The sequence below is a fragment of the Schistocerca serialis genome, chromosome 8, assembly GCF_023864345.2.
Source record: "Schistocerca serialis cubense isolate TAMUIC-IGC-003099 chromosome 8, iqSchSeri2.2, whole genome shotgun sequence".
In the NCBI taxonomy this organism is placed as follows: domain Eukaryota; kingdom Metazoa; phylum Arthropoda; class Insecta; order Orthoptera; family Acrididae; genus Schistocerca; species Schistocerca serialis.
This window is the reverse complement of record NC_064645.1, coordinates 610993429-611012222: the sequence shown is the minus strand read 5'-3', so window position 1 is coordinate 611012222 and position 18794 is coordinate 610993429. Positions and strand designations below refer to the sequence as shown.

Here is an 18794-nt window from a genome sequence, read left to right as displayed (position 1 = left end):
GTCTGTCCCATGCATAAAAAAAGTGGTACAGAAAATATAGAGAATTACAGAGCAGTTTCATTACTGTCATGCTTTTCAAAAGTAATACGAACCGTTATGAAAAACAGACATATGGATTATTTAAACAAATACTAACTTTTGTGCAAAAGAACAGTTTGGTTTAAGGTCTGGAAAGGACCACAAGCTGCTATAGCAAAATTTACAAAAGTAGTTGTACAAGCACTAGATAGAAGAGAAGAAGCAACAGGCATTTTCCCAGGTGAAGCATTTGACAAAGTTAATCATGAAATCTTTTAGGTGTACTTGGAGCTATAGGACTAAGGAGGATGGTAAATAAATGGTTTAGGTCTTAACTAACAGACAGAGTGCAGAGATTAGAGATATAGCAAATTTCAAGTGGCTTTAATTATATAGTAAAACATCTTTCAGACCCAGAATATTTGAACATTGGAGTCCCTCAAGGGAGCATGTTAGGCCCAATACTGATTCTCATATGTGTTATTGACTTCCTACAGTGGGTCATGCAAGGAGAAACTGTGTTATTTGCTGATGGCAGTAGTATAATAATTACAGACAGGACACCAGAAACGTTAGTAGTAAAAGCTGAAAAGGCTGTTATGGCAGTCTGCTACTGGTCAAATATCAATAAAGTAACTTTTAATGTAAAAATGACTAATAACATGAACATCTAAATAAATAAAAAACCTATCTAAAAACAAAGATGATGAGACTTACCAAACAAAAGCGCTGGCAGGTCGAGTCGATAGTTCTGGGTTTGAGGGGATGAGGAAGTGGCTCTGGTTATTTGCTTCTGTATCAGGTCGGGAGGGTAGTTGCGGGATGCGAAAGCTGTTTTCAGGTTGTTGGTGTAATAGTTCAGGGATTCTGGACTGGAGCAGATTCGTTTGCCACGAAGACCTAGGCTGTAGGGAAGGGACCGTTTGATGTGGAATAGGTGGCAGCTGTCATAATGGAGGTACTGTTGCTCGTTGGTGGGTTTGATGTGGACAGACGTGTGAAGCTGGCCATTGGGCAGATGGAGGTCAACGTCAAGGAAAGTGGCATGGGATTTGGAGTAGGACCAGGTGAATCTGATGGAACCAAAGGAGTTGAGGTTAGAGAGGAAATTCTGGAGTTCTTCTTCACTGTGAGTCCAGATCATGAAGATGTCATCAATAAATCTGTACCAAACTTTGGGTTGGCAGGCCTGGGTAACCAAGAAGGCTTCGTCTAAGCGACCCATGAAAAGGTTGGCATACGAGGGGGCCATCCTGGTACCCATGGCTGTTCCCTTTAATTGTTGGTATGTCTGGCCTTCAAAAGTGAAGAAGTTGTGGGTCAGGATGAAGCTGGCTAAGGTAATGAGGAAAGAGGTTTTAGGTGGGGTGGCAGGTGATCGGCGTGAAAGGAAGTGCTCCATCGCAGCGAGGCCCTGGACGTGCGGAATATTTGTGTATAAAGAAGTGGCATCAATGGTTACAAGGATGGTTTCCGGGGGTAACAGACTGGACAAGGATTCCAGGCGTTCGAGAAAGTGGTTGGTGTCTTTGATGAAGGATGGGAGACTGCATGTAATGGGTTGATGGTGTTGATCTATGTAGGCAGAAATACATTCTGTGGGGGCTTGGTAACCAGTTACAATGGGACGGCCAGGATGATTGGGTTTGTGAATTTTAGGAAGAAGGTAGAAGGTAGGGGTGTGGGGTGTAGGTGGGGTCAGGAGGTTGATGGAGTCAGGTGAAAGGTTTTGTAGGGGGCCTAAGGTTCTGAGGATTCCTTGAAGCTCCACCTGGACATCAGGAATGGGATTACCTTGGCAAACTTTGTATGTGGTGTTGCCTGAAAGCTGACGCACTCCCTCAGCCACATACTCCCAATGATCAAGTACTACGGTCATGGAACCCTTGTCTGCCGGAAGAATGACGATGGAACGGTCAGCCTTCAGATCACGGATAGCTTGGGCTTCAGTAGTGGTGATGTTGGGAGTAGGATTAAGGTTTTTTAAGATGGATTGAGAGGCAAGGCTGGAAGTCAGAAATTCCTGGAAGATTTGGAGAGAGTGATTTTGAGGGAGAGGAGGTGGGTCCCGCTGTGACGGAGGATGGATCTGTTCCAGGCAGGGTTCAATTTGGATAGTGTCTTGGGGAGTTGGATCATTAGGAGTAGGATTAGGATCATTTTTCTTCGTGGCAAAGTGATATTTCCAGCAGAGAGTACGAGTGTAGGACAGTAAATCTTTGACGAGGGCTGTTTGGTTGAATCTGGGAGTGGGGCTGAAGGTGAGGCCTTTGGATAGGACAGAAGTTTCGGATTGGGAGAGAGGTTTGGAGGAAAGGTTAACTACTGAATTAGGGTGTTGTGGTTCCAGATTGTGTTGATTGGAATTTTGAGGTTTTGGAGGGAGTGGAGCTGGAAGTGGGAGATTGAGTAGATGGGAGAGACTGGGTCTGTGTGCAATGAGAGGAGGTTGAGGTTTGCTGGAAACGTTGTGAAGGGTGAGGGAGTTGCCTTTCCGGAGGTGGGAAACCAGGAGATTGGATAGTTTTTTAGGGTGGAGGGTGGCATGCTGTTCTAATTTGCGGTTGGCCTGTAGGAGGATGCTCTGAACAGCCGGTGTGGATGTGGGAGAGGAAAGATTGAGGACTTTTATTAAGGATTGGAGTTGACGGGTGCGTTCATTGGCTGAGTTGATGTGTAGGTGAAGGATTAGGTGGGCGAGGGCAATGGATTGTTCAGTTTGGATCTGGTATAGGGACTGATGGAAAGAAGGTTTGCAGCCAGAGATGGGAACTTTAAGTGTGAGGCCTTTGGGGGTAATGCCAAATGTCAGACAAGCCTGAGAAAATAAAAAATGGGAGTTTAATCTGGATAGGGCGAAGGCATGTTTGGGGAGGGAATGTAAATTAAACTTAATGGGGTCGTTGTGGGGGTGTTGTGAGGGTGCCATGGTATTAGAAGGTGGAATGTGTAACATGAGGCTGAAATGAAAATGAAAATAAAAATAAAAATAAAAATATATGGGGAGAGATAAAGGTGAACTAGGAAGCAACTGGAGATCTGGTGTGAAAAAAGGCGAAAAAGTGTTGGTTAAAGCTGGGCTATGTTAATCCTGTGGTGAACTTGGGTTGGTAGACAACGATGTGCATATAGGTTAGGTGGTTGTGTTGCCGCCAAAGCACGTTAAAGGGTGGAGAAATTCGGGAAAATTTCGAAAAAACTACGTGTAAATGTATTAAAAGGAGTGGTTTTGTGGTGGCAGATTATGAAGATGAGGTTAACAATTGTCTGACGAAGAAATAATTACGTTAAATTCTGTGGGAAGCAGCTAAAAATGATCAGTGATGTGAGAAAAACGGAAATGGAAATAAAGCAAAAGCTATTAGAACTAGCCGAAATGGTTGTTTAATAGGAGAAAGGAACTGTTTGTGAAATAGAAATGGTGGATTTTATAGCAGCGCTAGTGTTGAAAGCGGAAAAAAATTTTTTTTGGTTATGGTTTGGAAGTGGGTTACATATTACGTATTATTGAGTATATATCGGCGGGATGAAATTGTATACTAGATTACGGTAAAAAGGAGAAGGTGAATACAAAGTGAAACTACTGGCAGAAACAGAAAGAGAAAATAAGACGACAGAAAAGATTTCGAAATGCAACAGTGACAATAACAAACGTAATTGTTGGGTTCAAATTAATGATATGAATATAATAGAGGGAAACATTCCATGTGGGAAAATTATATCTAAAAACAAAGATGATGAGACTTACCAAACAAAAGCACTGGCAGGTTGATAGACACACAAACAAACACAAACATACACACAACATTCTAGCTTTCGCAACCAACGGTTGCTTCGTCAGGAAAGAGGGAAGGAGAGGGAAAGACGAAAGGATGTGGGTTATAAGGGAGAGGGTAAGGAGTCATTCCAATCCCGGGAGCGGAAAGACTTACCTTAGGGGGAAAAAAGGACGGGTATACACTCGCACACACACACATATCCATCCGCACATACACAGACACAAGCAGACATTTGTAAAGGCAAAGAGTTTGGGCAGAGATGTCAGTCAAGGCGATATAACAACGCATAAAATACAATATGAAATGATAAGAGTGTCTAACTGGCACAAAATTTTTAGGCATATATGTTGATCAACAATTAAACGTGGATGAACCTACCAGTGTACTTGGAAAATGGATTAGCACATTCTGTGTCTTGCAAATACTAACCACAGTGTGTAATAGCTCATGCCTAAAAGCAACATACACAGACATACATTACAACATCTGTTACAGCATAATATTCTGGGTGAAAATGCTCAGAATGTGGAAAATGTGTTTAAACTGAAAAAACAAGCCAACGGAATAATGGGCAAGAGTCACAGAATGGCCCACTGCATTGAGCTGTTCAAAAAATGGGGTATTCTGACAGTTCCAAGTGAATATGTATTCAAAACTGCAGTTTTTATGCAAAAAGCATTGAGCAATATGCCGCAAACAGCTCCATACATTATCATCAAACGAGATACAGCAATTGCTTGGACCTCAATAGAATGCAATATGCAGCAAACAGCTCCATACATTATCATCAAATGAGATACAGCGATTGCTTGTACCTTCATAGAAGGAGTCAAGATATGTAGTAGACTGCCAAAAGAGATCAAAAACATGAAGGAACTCTATAAATTTAAAACGTATCTTAAAGAATATTTAATAAAAACACGTGAATGTAGACTTTCCCAGCATACACAGCTGATAAAAAGCTTTCAGGTTTCCAGCCAGGTGACAATATTATAAAATTGCAATGAGTGGTATACTCATTATCTTCTGGCAAATTGTCAAGATTTTGTGGATGCTGTCCTACTTGTATCTGCAGTGTGCCCCCCTCTAGCTGGCTCCTGGAGGCTAGGTACAGAGAGCTGGTGGGTGGGGTGGGAGGGGGGGAGTGGGTGAAGACACGGTGGTGGGGGTAACGGGCATGCCATCTCTGTCAGGGCACTCTGGCCCTGTCTCATGAGGAAGAAGGTGGTGGGTGTGCACTCGACAAATTACTGCTATCGCTGGATTCCATGCCACACTCAGTTGATATCCTTCATCTCTGTTTACTAAGATCCTTGTGAATCCGAATTTTGATGGACTCTTTTATGATGCTGTCCCAGTAGCAGACGGCTTGGCAGAGCAACTTGATGTTCCTGAAATCAAATGTGTAGTTTTCCTTGATGCTGTGTTCTGCTATGACTGATTTCTCCATCTGTCCCAGCCACACATGCCCGATATGTATTGCAATGTTCAGAATACATTACTGCTTTTGTCCAATGTAATATTGACTGCATTCAAAGGCGATGCTGTAAATTCCTGGTACATTGAGTTTAAATGGGTCTTTTGCAGAGCCAAGCCACCCTTTCGTCTTCGGCGGTGGTCAGAAGATGGTTTTTATGTTCGGTTTTTTCAGAAGCCTCCTAGTTTTGCTTTACAGGGGAACCCAAATATGGAAGAAAAGCCAGTTTCTTGACTTCTCCCTGTTCCAAATTTCCCGTGATGTCTCTCATCTTGAATGCTCATTTCGCAAAAATGGGTACTACGAAGCGCAGATTATGAGGATGTTCAAGACAAGACGTGTTGTGGAAAATCGGGGAGAGGGAGAAGAAGACAAGTCACAAACTTTTGTTATGTACTTGGGACCACTGTCAGCCAACACTGGGAGGCTTCTGGAAAAATTGAACTTGAAAACCATCTTCCAACCATCGCCAAAGATGAAAGAGTGGCTCAACTCTGCGAAAGACGACCCACTTAAACTCACCGTACCAGGAATTTACAGCGTCGTATGCGAATTCAGTCAACATTACATTGGACAAAGGCAGTGATGTATTCTAAACATTGCAATTAACACATTGGGCATGTGTGGTTGGGACAGATGGAGAAATTGGTGGTAGCAGAACAGAGCATCAAGGAGGACCACACATTTAACTTCGAGAACACAAAGGTGGAAAGGCGAGCCACCAGATATTGGGACAATGTCACAAAATAGTCAATCAAAAGTTGGATTGACAAGAATTTTGTAAACAAATGTCAAGGATACCAACTGAGTGTGGAATGGAATCCAGCGACAGTGTCAATTCACCGTCAGTGTGCCAGCCACTGTACTCCTTGCGAGACAAGCCTGAAATGGTCTTGTAGAAATGCAAACGGTGCGCCTGCTACCTCCACCACTGCAATTTTACCCCCCGACCCACTTGCCAGCCTCTCTGTACCCAGCATCGTGGAGCCAGGTGCAGGGGATACACCATAGACATGAGTGGCATCAACAGAATCTCAGCACTTTGCCAGAAGATGATGAGTATGTCGCTTGTTGAAATGGTGTGGTCTTATGACACTGCCACCTGGCTGGAAACCAAAGAGCTTTTAAGCTACAAAAAAAAAATAGTTTTTACTCTATTAAAGAGTTCATTCAAGATAAAGCTATTACAAACAAATAAGCAAGTTGACCAATCACAAAGTAGGCAAAGAGGATGGTGTCTGCTTGTAAACAACTCAATACATTGTAGTTTGTAATTTACTCCTTGAAGCTCAAAGCCAAGTTGTGTTATCGGAGGAGTCTTATGATTCATTTCTCTTGTTTGAAGCAGGCTCGTCTGCCTTACGTAATGCAGTGATAAACTGTGTGTCTTACATGAATCCAGCACTTGATTTACTCTGTCTCCACTATTAAGTGGGTTTTCTTGTGGCATTCTTACTACATTTTTTTTTTTTTTTTTTTTTTTTTTTACATTTTAGGCAAAAATACACTACTGGCCATTAAAATTGCTACACCACAAAGATGATGTGCTACAGACATGAAATTTAACTGACAGGAACAAGAATCTGTGATATGCAAATGATTAGCTTTTCAAAGCATTCACACAAGGTTGGCACTGGTGGCGACACCTACAACGTGCTGACATGAGGAAAGTTTACAACCGATTTCTCATACACAAACAGCAGTTGTCCGGTATTGCCTGGTGAAACGCTGTTTTGATGCCTCGTGTAAGGAGGAGAAATGCATACCACCACGTTTCCGACTTTGATAAAGATCGGATTGTAGCCTATCACGATTGCGGTTTATCATATCGCGACATTGCTGCTTGCGTTGGTCGAGAGCCAATGACTGTTAGCAGAATATGGGATCGGTGGGTTCAGGAGGGTAATACGGAATGCTGTGCTGCATCCCAATGGCCTCGTATCACTTGCAGTTGAGATGACAGGCATCTTATCTGCGTGGCTGTAACAGATCGTGCAGCCAAGTCTCGATCCCTGAGTCAACAGATGGGAACGTTTGCAAGACAACAACCATCTGCATGAACATCAATGACGTTTGCAGCAGCATGGACTATCAGCTCAGAGACTATGGCTGCGGTTACCCTTGACACTACATCACAGACAGGAGCACCTGCGATGGTGTACTCAACGACGAACCTGGGTGCACGAATGGCAAAACATAATTTTTTTGGATGAATCCAGGTTCTGTTTACAGCATTATGATGGTCATATCTGTGTCTGGCGACATCGCGGTGAACGCACATTGGAAGCATGTATTTGTCATCGCCATACTGGCGTATCACCTAAGGTGATGGTATGGGGCGCCATTGGTTACACATCTCGGTCACCTCTTGTTCGCATTGACGGCACTTTGAATAGTGGATGTTACATTTCAGATGCGTTATGACCCGTGGCTCTGCCCTTCATTCGATCCTTGCGAAACCCTACATTTCAGCAGGATAATGCACGACCGCATGTTGCAGGTCCTTTACGGGCCTTTCTGGATACAGAAAATGTTCGACTGCTGCCCTGGCCAGCACATTCTCCAGATCTCTTACCAATTGAGAACATCTGGTCAGTGGTGGCCGAGCAACTGGCTCGCCACAATATTCCAATCTCTACTCTTGATGAACTGTGGTATCGTATTAAAGCTGCATAGGCAGCTGTACCTGTACACGCCATCCAAGCTCTGTTTGACTCAATGCCTAGGCATATCAAGGCCGTTATTACTGCCAGAGGTGGTTGTTCTGGGTACTGATTTCTCAGGATCTACGCACCCAAATTGCATGAAAATGTAATCACATGCCAGTTCTAGTATAATATATTTGTCCAATGAATACCCATTTATCATCTGCATTTCTTCTTGGTGTAGCAATTTTAATGGCCAGTAGTGTATTATGCTCAATTTGAATCTGTTGACCAATTTCTTCTTTAGGAGAGCCAGGAAACAATCATTAGGGCTGTATACAGGGTGTACCATTCACAGTTTGGTGCAGATCAAATAGCGAGTAGTATAATCTGTTTTCAATACCTGGTGGAGAAAAGTGAGGAAATTGTCAAAATATTGTGTAAAGAGAAAATAACAACTTGACTGCAACCCAAGAATTTGTAAACAATCAATTTTGTTGAAAAAGCATGAAAGATCATATATTTTACCATCTCCATTGGTATATAATTTGATTTATATCTCTTTTTGACAAATGCACATGCACAAAACACCAAAAGTTTTGTATGCAAATGCAATTTATCATTTTAGAATATATAAAACTAGCTGTGCTTGTTTAATGTAATTTAATAGATAAAAAATCTACTTACCAGGCAGCGGCAGGAGAACACATGTATGAAAGGTGTTAACAGTGTGCAAGTTTTCAGAGCCAGTAGCTCCTCCTTCTACCAGAAGGGTTGAAGGGGAAGGAAGAGGGGTGAAAGAAAAGGAGGGACAGATGAGGTTTAGGAAAATGGGTGGAGTTCAGAAATGTCACCCAGAATGCTGGGTCAGAGGAGACATACCGGGCAGGATGAGAACGAAGGACTGATTGTTGGGAGAGATTTGAAATCTCTCCCAACAATCAATCTTTCCTTTCTTGCAATACTCACTAATGTGCAAAAAGCTTAAGTAACACAGACATATCCCAAAATACAGCAATTTCAGTGCTATGCATAAGTGAGCATTGTTCAAATGAAATGCAAACAAGCACAACTAAAATATCAACAAAAATAATCAGTTTTTGGAAATAAAATGTAATTGGATAGATAAAAAAGAATCTACTTGCCAAGCAGTGGCAGGAGAAAACACATATAAAAGGTATTACAGTTTGCAAGCTTTCAGAGCCAGTGGCATCTTCTTCTGCCAGAAGGGTTGAAGGGCAGGGAAGAGAGGTGAAGGGAAAGGAAGGGTGAGGTTGAGGAAATTCGGAAGATTTTGGAAAAGTCACCTAGAATCCCATGTCAGGGGAGACTGACTGGATGGAATGTAAAGGGAAGATTGATTGTTGACAGAGACTTGAAATCTCTACCAACAATCAGTCTTTTCTTCTCATCCCATCTTGTAACTCTCCCCTGACCTGGGGTTCTGGGTGACAAAATGAATCTGATCATTGATATCCAAACTCCATACCTATTAATGAGTGGGTTCATAGGCTGTATCTGGTAAAACATGATTTGCCAATAGTCTCAACAGATACAAAAGCAATATATGCCAAGCAAGCCACTATGAGTGCCATTTCCTGCTCTGTTTTAACATATGTTATAGCTTTTTTAATACTTACATGACTGTTACCTCAGTACAGCTCAACAGTAATTGTGCAGTAGGTCTATGATGTCATAGTGTCCTATGAACCACATATAAAAAATGTACTCACCAAGCTGCGACAGAACACTCACACATGAAAGACTGTTGTGACTGGCAAGCTTTCAGAGCCAGTGGCTCCTTCTTCAGGCAGAAGGGTTGAAGGGGAAGGAAGAAGGGAGAAGGAAAAGGCTGGAGAGGTCTAGGAAGAGGGGTAGATTTTGGGAAAGTCACCCAGAACCACAGGTCAGAGGAGACTTACCGTATGGGATGTGAAAGAAAGACAGACTGTTGGGGACGCATAGGACTAGATTTAAAAACATGAGAGCTTAAAGGTGGAAGACAGGGTAATACGTAAGAGAGGATTACTACTAAAACATCATGCATGAGTTAATAGGAGTGAGAAGCTAAGTGCATTCTACATAGCAAAGTTGGGAGAGGGCAGTGAAAAATAGACAGGAAAGACACTGAAGAAACAGAGTGAAGCAAAGAGTGTTTTTTCTTCACTGTAACTAGTTTTCATTGCCCCCTCCAACCTTTGTTATGTACAATGTGCGTAGCTTCTCACTCTTATTAACTTGTGCACAATGTTTTAGTAGTAATCTCTGTCTTGCATATTGTAGATACAGAAATCCTACAATAGGGAAAATAATTGTAGCTTTTCAAAAGTACTACTTTTGGACCCTTATTTTGTGAAATGGGATATTGAACAGAATTTGTCAGCATTTCTTAAGAAAAACATAAAAATAACTACAATTAATACAACACTTAATTTTTATTTCATCAGTTTCAATGTACTATTTATTTGAGCATATTATTTATTGCAGTATGCTGAATGAAAAACGCTGGGAAACAGCAAATGCTGCAAATAAACTGAGGAATGGTTTGTTTAAAATTGATGATACTCGTGAAAAAGTGCAGTTAATGTCTGTTGAACTGGAAGAGTCACAAGTAAAGGGTAAATTTATGTGTATTCAAAAATCTTGTTGCTGCCATTCAACAAACTGTAAACAGTAACATTCTGAGACTTTCATTTTGTTTCCACAGTGGTAGAGTTCCAGCAACAGTGTGATGAATACCTTGTAACGATTATGACACAAAAAAGAGAGGCAGATGAACAACAGAAGTCGGTAGCTGCAAAGAGCTTAAGAATTGGTGAAGAGGAAGCAGCCTGCAAAAAGCTTGCTGATGTTGCCCAAGCAGATTTGAACCAGGCAATGCCTGCTCTAGAAGAAGCCATGAGGGTAATTACAAGATATCTGTGAAATAAGCTTTCAAAATGTCATCAATATATACACATCAATGGGTTGTCCATTTCCAATCATTCATTTCACAACACTTACATGTGAAACCAGTTCATAATGTTCTATGTGAAGTTAGATATCTTCTGAAACAATATGTCAAGTTAGAAGAATGCTGTACATATGATGAGGTGAAGAAAATTTTTTATGCAGCATTTGGTAGGAGAGGTGATTTGCACTCCCAGTGGCACTTTTTTTTCCTGTACCAAGATGACACACAGAAGTATATTCCAAATAATCCATTTTCTTCTCTCTGGTACTCTTCTCTCTTGTCAAAAATTGGTAGACTTTTATAACAGTGTATCTATATCAGTGATTGTCAGCTTTTGGTATCAGTAACCATATTAGTGTCATTGTTCAAATATTCTGTATTTAATTTTATATTTTTGTAAAAAATTAAATGTAATGTAGCAATATATACCATTATGTGCAAGTATTACTTTATGCAAAAATTCTGTTTTTATTATGTGAAATGTTTGTCCATTTTTATATGCTAGATTTTTACATATGGCGTCACTGATGTATACAAAAATTCCATAACTGATAAGTCATGGTACAGCATGTTATTATTTAATGTTAATCCATGACATGTCTGCCTAGTGCTGCTAGATGTATCACTGGCAGCTCCATGAATCACTGGAGATTGATAAAAGTGAAAAATCATTAAAATAACTTCAATGGGAAGGTGTGGACAAGAAAAATACATAATATCTTGATCAGGGATTTACATAAGTTAAAAGAAAAACATTTGAAATGAGACGTACAACTATATATATAAAACAAAGATGATATAACTTACCAAACGAAAGCATTGGTATGTTGATAGAGACACTAACAAACACACACACACACACAAAATTCAAACTTTCGTAACCAACGGCTGATTCATCAGGAAAGAGGGAAGGAGAGGGAAAGACGAAAGGATGTGGGTTTTAAGGGAGAGGGTAAGGAGTCATTCCAATCCCGGGAGCAGAAAGACTTACCTTAGGGAGAAAAAGGGACAGGTATACACTCCCCCCCCCCCCCCCCCCCCCCACACACACACACACATATACATCCGCACATACAGAGACACAAGCAGACATATGTAAAGGCCTTTACATATGTCTGCTTGTGTGTCTATATGTGTGGATGGATGTGTGTGTGTGTGTGTGTGTGTGTGTGTGTGTGTGTGTGCGCGAGTGTATACCTGTCCTTTTTACCCCCTAAAGTAAGCCTTTCCGCTCCCGGGATTGGAATGACTCCTTACCCTCTCCCTTAAAACCCACAACCTTTCGTCTTTCCCTCTCCTTCCCTCTATCCTGACGAAGCAACCGTTGGTTGCGAAAGCTAGAATTTTGTGTGTATGTTTGTGTTTGTTTGTGTGTCTATCGACCTGCCAGCGCTTTCATTCGGTAAGTCACATATATATATATATATATATATATATATATATATATATATATATATATATATATATATATATATATATATATATAAAAAACAAAGATGAGGTGACTTACCGAACGAAAGCGCTGGCAGGTCGATAGACACACAAGCAAACACAAACATACACACAAAATTCTAGCTTTCGCAACCAACGGTTGCCTCATCAGGAAAGAGGGAAGGAGAGGGAAAGATGAAAGGATGTTGGTTTTAAGGGAGAGGGTAAGGAGTCATTCCAATCCCGGGAGCGGAAAGACTTACCTTAGTGGGAAAAAAGGACGGGTATACACTCGCACACACACACATATCCATCCGCACATACACAGACACAAGCAGACATTTGTAAAGGCAAAGAGTTTGGGCAGAGATGTGAGTTGAGGCGGAAGTAAAGAGCCAATGATGTTGAAAGACAAGTGAGGTATGAGCGGCGGCAACTTGTAATTAGCGGAGGTTGAAGCCTGGCGGGTAACGAGAAGAGAGGATATACTGAAGGGAAAGTTCCCATCTCCGGAGTTCTGACAGGTTGGTGTTAATGGGAAGTATCCAGATAACCTGGACGGTGTAACACTGTGCCAAGATGTGCTGGCCGTGCACCAAGGCATGTTTAGTCACAGGGTGATCCTCATTACCAACAAACACTGTCTGCCTGTGTCCATTCGTGTGAATGGACAGTTTGTTGTTGATCATTCCCACAAAGAAAGCTTCACAGTGTAGGCAGGTCAGTTGGTAGATCACGTGGGTGCTGTCACACGTGGCTCTGCCTTTGATCGTGTACACCTTCCGGGTTACAGGACTGGAGTAGGTGGTGTTGGGAGGGTGCATGGGACAGGTTTTACACCGGGGGCGGTTACAAGGGTAGGAGCCAGAGGGTAGGGAAGGTGGTTTGGGGATTTCATAGGGATAAACTAAGAGGTTACGAAGGTTAGGTGGACGGCGGAAAGACACTCTTGGTGGAGTGGGGAGGATTTGATGAAGGATGGATCTCATTTCAGGGCAGGATTTGAGGAAGTCGTATCCCTGCTGGAGAGCCACATTCAGAGTCTGATCCAGTCCCGGAAAGTATCCTGTCACAAGTGGGGCACTTTTGTGGTACTTCTGTGGGAGGTTCTGGGTTTGAGGGGATGCGGAAGTGGCTCTGGTTATTTGCTTCTGTACGAGATCAGGAGGGTAGTTGCGGGATGCGAAAGCTGTTTTCAGGTTGTTGGTGTAATGGTTCAGGGATTCTGGACTGGAGCAGATTCGTTTGCCACGAAGACCTAGGCTGTAGGGAAGGGACCGTTTGATGTGGAATTGGTGGCAGCTGTTGCTTGTTTGTGGGTTTGATGTGGACGGTCGTGTGAAGCTGGCCATTGGACAGATGGAGGTCAACATCAAGGAAAGTGGCATGGGATTTGGAGTAGGACCAGGTGAATCTGATGGAACCAAAGGAGTTGAGGTTGGAGAGGAAATTCTGGAGTTCTTCTTCACTGTGAGTCCAGATCTTGAAGATGTCATCAATAAATCTGTACCAAACTTTGGGTTGGCAGGCCTGGGTGACCAAGAAGGCTTCCTCTAAGAAACCCATGAATAGGTTGGCGTACGAGGGGACCATCCTGGTACCCATGGCTGTTCCCTTTAATTGTTGGTATGTCTGGCCTTCAAAAGTGAAGAAGTTGTGGGTCAGGTTGAAGCTGGCTAAGGTAATGAGGAAAGAGGTTTTAGGTAGGGTGGCAGGTGATCGGCGTGAAAGGAAGTGCTCCATCGCAGCGAGGCCCTGGATGTGCGGAATATTTGTGTATAAAGGAGTAGCATCAATGGTTACAAGGATGGTTTCCGGGGGTAACAGACTGGGTAAGGATTCCAGGCATTCGAGAAAGTGGTTGGTGTCTTTGATGAAGGATGGGAAACTGCATGTAATGGGTTGAAGGTGTTGATCTACGTAGGCAGAAATACGTTCTGTGGGGGCTTGGTAACCAGCTAAAATGGGACGGCCAGGATGATTGGGTTTGTGAATTTTAGGAAGAAGGTAGAAGGTAGGGGTGTGGGGTGTAGGTGGGGTCAGGAGGTTGATGGAGTCAGGTGAAAGGTTTTGTAGGGGGCCTAAGGTTCTGAGGATTCCTTGAAGCTCCGCCTGGACATCAGGAATGGGATTACCTTGGCAAACTTTGTATGTGGTGTTGTCTGAAAGCTGACGCAGTCCCTCAGCCACATACTCCCGACGATCAAGTACCACGGTCGTGGAACCCTTGTCTGCCAGAAGAATGATGATGGAACGGTCAGCCTTCAGATCACGGATAGCTTGGGCTTCAGCAGTGGTGATGTTGGGAGTAGGATTAAGGTTTTTTAAGAAGGACTGAGAAGCAAGGCTGGAAGTCAGAAATTCCTGGAAGGTTTGGAGAGGGTGATTTTGAGGAAGAGGAGGTGGGGAATGACCAGCAACAAACTGTCCATTCGCATGAATGGACACAGGCAGACAGTGTTTGTTGGTAATGAGGATCACCTTGTGGCTAAACATGCCTTGGTGCACGGCCAGCACATCTTGGCACAGTGTTACACCGTCTGGGTTATCTGGATACTTCCCACTAACACCAACCTGTCAGAACTCCAGAGATGGGAACTTTCCCTTCAGTATATCCTCTCTTCTCGTTACCCGCCAGGCCTCAACCTCCACTAATTTCAAGTTGCCATTGCTCATACCTCACCTGTCTTTCAACAACATCTTTACCTCTTTACTTCCACCTCAACTGACATCTCTGCCCAAACTCTTTGCCTTTACAAATGTCTGCTTGTGTCTGTGTATGTGCGGATGGATATGTGTGTGTGTGCGAGTGTATACCCATCCATTTTTCCCCCTAAGGCAAGTCTTTCCGCTCCCGGGATTGGAATGACTCCTTACCCTCTCCCTTAAAACCCACATCCTTTCGTCTTTCCCTCTCTTTCCCTCTTTCCTGACGAAGCAACCGTTGGTTGCGAAAGCTAGAATTTTGTGTGTATCTTTGTGTTTGTTTGTCTATCGACGTGCCAGCGCTTTCGTTTGGTAAGTCACATCATCTTTGTTTTTAAATATATTTTTCCCATGTGGAATGTTTCCCTCTATTAATATATATATATATATATATATATATATATATATATATATATATAAAAAACAAAGATGAGGTGACTTACCGAACAAAAGCGCTGGCAGGTCGATAGACACACAAACAAACACAAACATACACACAAAATTCAAGCTTTCGCAACAAACTGTTGCCTCATCAGGAAAGAGGGAGGGAGAGGGGAAGACGAAAGGAAGTGGGTTTTAAGGGAGAGGGTAAGGAGTCATTCCAATCCCGGGAGCGGAAAGACTTACCTTAGGGGGAAAAAAGGACAGGTATACACTCGCACACACGCACATATCCATCCACACATACAGACACAAGCAGACATATTGAAATATGTCTGCTTGTGTCTGTATGTGTGGATGGATATGTGCGTGTGTGCGAGTGTATACCTGTCCTTTTTTCCCCCTAAGGTAAGTCTTTCCGCTCCCGGGATTGGAATGACTCCTTACCCTCTCCCTTAAAACCCACTTCCTTTCGTCTTCCCCTCTCCCTCCCTCTTTCCTGATGAGGCAACAGTTTGTTGCGAAAGCTTGAATTTTGTGTGTATGTTTGTGTTTGTTTGTGTGTCTATCGACCTGCCAGCGCTTTTGTTCGGTAAGTCACCTCATCTTTGTTTTTATATATAATTTTTCCCATGTGGAATGTTTCCTTCCATTATATATATATAAAAAAACAAAGATGATGTGACTTACCATACAAAAGCGCTGGTAGGTCGATAGAAACACAAACAAACATATACATACACACAAAATTCTAGCTTTCGCAACCAATGGATGCTTTGTTGGTTGCAAAAGCTAGAATTTTGTGTGTATGTGTGTGTTTGTTTCTGTTTCTATCGACCTGCCAGCGGTTTCGTATGGTAAGTCACATCATTTTTGTTTTTAAATATATTTTTCCCACGTGGAATGTTTCCCTCTATTATATATATGACCATTAAAGTGGAGAGAAAGGTGATCGAGTTGGATGTAACAGTGCCAAATACTAATTGTCAGAGAAACACCAGAGCCTGAAGATTCACAGTATATCTCCACGCCTACCAGCCCAGTGAGGCATTTACATGCTGTTTAAGCATTTATTGTCTCCTTATGTCTTTCCTCTCATTGTTAAGGTTGTACTTGGGAGCCAGACCTTACTCGCGCCACACTGCTTCTATCCCTAAGGTACTTTATGTATGGAACATGTGGAGTAGAGGTAATAACATAGCAAAATGGAAACATCACACCTGCTATGATTACACGCTTGTTAACAATTAATTTTCTTTCTTTTGTAATTGTCATCTAAATATGGCTACTCACCTTGTGTATATGTAGTATATGCTCAGGTCTGTTCAGACATTATGCACACTATATTTCCTGCTAACTCATTATTCCTATGATAACTTTTTATCCACTGACTGCAATAGTATATTTAGTTTTACTGGAAACTTATAAATTAAAAGTAATGAGTACCTGTACTTACCACAATGCCATTTAAATTCGATTACAAATATGTACTGAGAACATTTTGTTGATACCATCCTGATGAATAATATAGTGACAGTGCCTACCTGTAGCAATTATTTTCTGTGAGAACTGGAACTGGTCATTGTATATAATGACAATAACTGGGGGAAAAGCCACATTAATTAAAAGTTGCGTGGTGTACCTTATTGAAATATTTTCTGTATCACCAGTTTTACAGCAATTCAACAAACTTTCTTCAATGATACAACAAGGGTAGAATAAGGGTTTGCATGTAGGTCATTGTACAAGGTTCCTTCTTTCTCTTCTACCTGCAGCTGCTCCACATGTAACTAAAATAATAAAAGCAATGTCAGAGCATGCATAAATCAGTAAAGTACTAAATTGCAACTGATTTGGTCACATTCTACCTTTCTGAACTTTTGCGCTACAATCTCTTAATTGGCAAAATTGGCAACTGAGGTAGGCTGTAAATCAGAAGAGTGTTGTTGAAATTGGGTACCAGTGATTAGAAATATAAAGAACTTCAGTAAATATTTGTAACAGTAATGGAAGTTCTTTGGTGGAACAACACATAAAGTAAAAAGAGGCAGATACTCACAGGGCATATCTGCGTAGCATAGAAATATGTAACCGAAAACAGTATTCAAGCTAGATTTCGAGATTTTGCTTTTTTTCTAGTAAAAGTACACACATAGACGTCAAAACAAAAGCTCTTGCAGCCATGGTAGAATTAATTATTCATTATCAGTTATTGAAAGCAATTGCGCAGCTGACGGAGGTGGGGAAGGGATAGGGAAGGAGACGCAAAATAAGGAGGGGCTAGTGGTAAAGAGCAAGCCAGGTCTTTTGACATATGATAAAGTTCTTGCACAACAAAATGAAAGTAGTTCAGATGGTAGAGCATATAAGAGATATAGAGAGGGAGAGGAGGGTAAGAGGGAAAATGAGCAAAGGTGGAGATGGAAGGGGAGAAAGGGAGGGGTGAGAGAAAGAGTGTCAGGTGGAGAAGGGGAAAGAACAATGGATTGGAAAAACGGAGAGAGAATGTCCCCATGAGGGAGGAGAAAGAATGGTGGGAGAAGGCAGCTCATGGTCTGGTTTTGGAAGGATTGGTGTGGACAGAAGATGGAATGGAAAAGTTAAGGTGAGGCTAGGGCTTGCCAGAGCGGAGGATTGCAGGATATGCTGGTGAGAGAATTTGCAACTGCATAGTTCAGAGAAACTTGTTTTGGAAGGGAGTACCTATATGGTCTGTTTAGTAAAGCAGCTGTTGAAGTCATTTGTATTGTGGTGTGCAACGTGTTTTGAACTGGATGGTCAAGTTCATGAACTACCAAAGTTCAGTGGTGACCTTTCATGTGAGTATGCAGTTGATTTCCTGTCATGTTGACATAGAATGCTACATAGTAATTGCAGCTTAGCTGATATATAGCATGGCTGCTTTCACAAGTAGCCCTGCCTTTTACTGGGTAGGAATTGCTGGTGTCTGGATTGCAGTAGAAAAGGGTGGGTGGGTGTATGAAACAGGTCTTGCACCAGGACTGACCACAAGGAAGTGACCCATGGGGTGCAGGATTGGGATCAGGCTTGGAATAAGGATGGGAAGCATATTCTGTGGGTTGGGTGGGTGGTGGAACACTTCTTAGGGTGACGTGGGTAGGATTTTGGGTATGATATCGTTCATCTTAGGGTATGATGAGAGATGGTGAAGCCCTGTTTAAAGTTGTGATTGAGCTTCTAAATACTAGCTTGATGCTAAGTGATCAGAGGAGTGCTGGTCAATGGCTGGTTAACAGGGTTTCTGGTTAAGAGGACATGGTGTGGGTGATTGGTATAGTGCAACAGTGGTTGCTTTACACTGGAAATGTGGCATTCATGGGTGGTGAGGCTGTAAGGCAGAGGCTTTCTGACATGAAAAGGGTGACAGCTGTCAAAGTAGAGGC

General features: G+C 42.2%; 1 protein-coding gene across 1 annotated transcript in view; it reads left to right on the top strand.

Moving 5' to 3' along the window:
- The window catches only part of LOC126417162 (dynein axonemal heavy chain 2), a 959377-nt gene that overhangs the window by 664241 nt on the left and 276342 nt on the right, over nucleotides 1–18794 (top strand). The window contains 2 exon segments of the mRNA XM_050085060.1: nucleotides 10407–10537; nucleotides 10627–10823. Coding sequence (XP_049941017.1) covers nucleotides 10407–10537; nucleotides 10627–10823 — 328 coding nt within the window.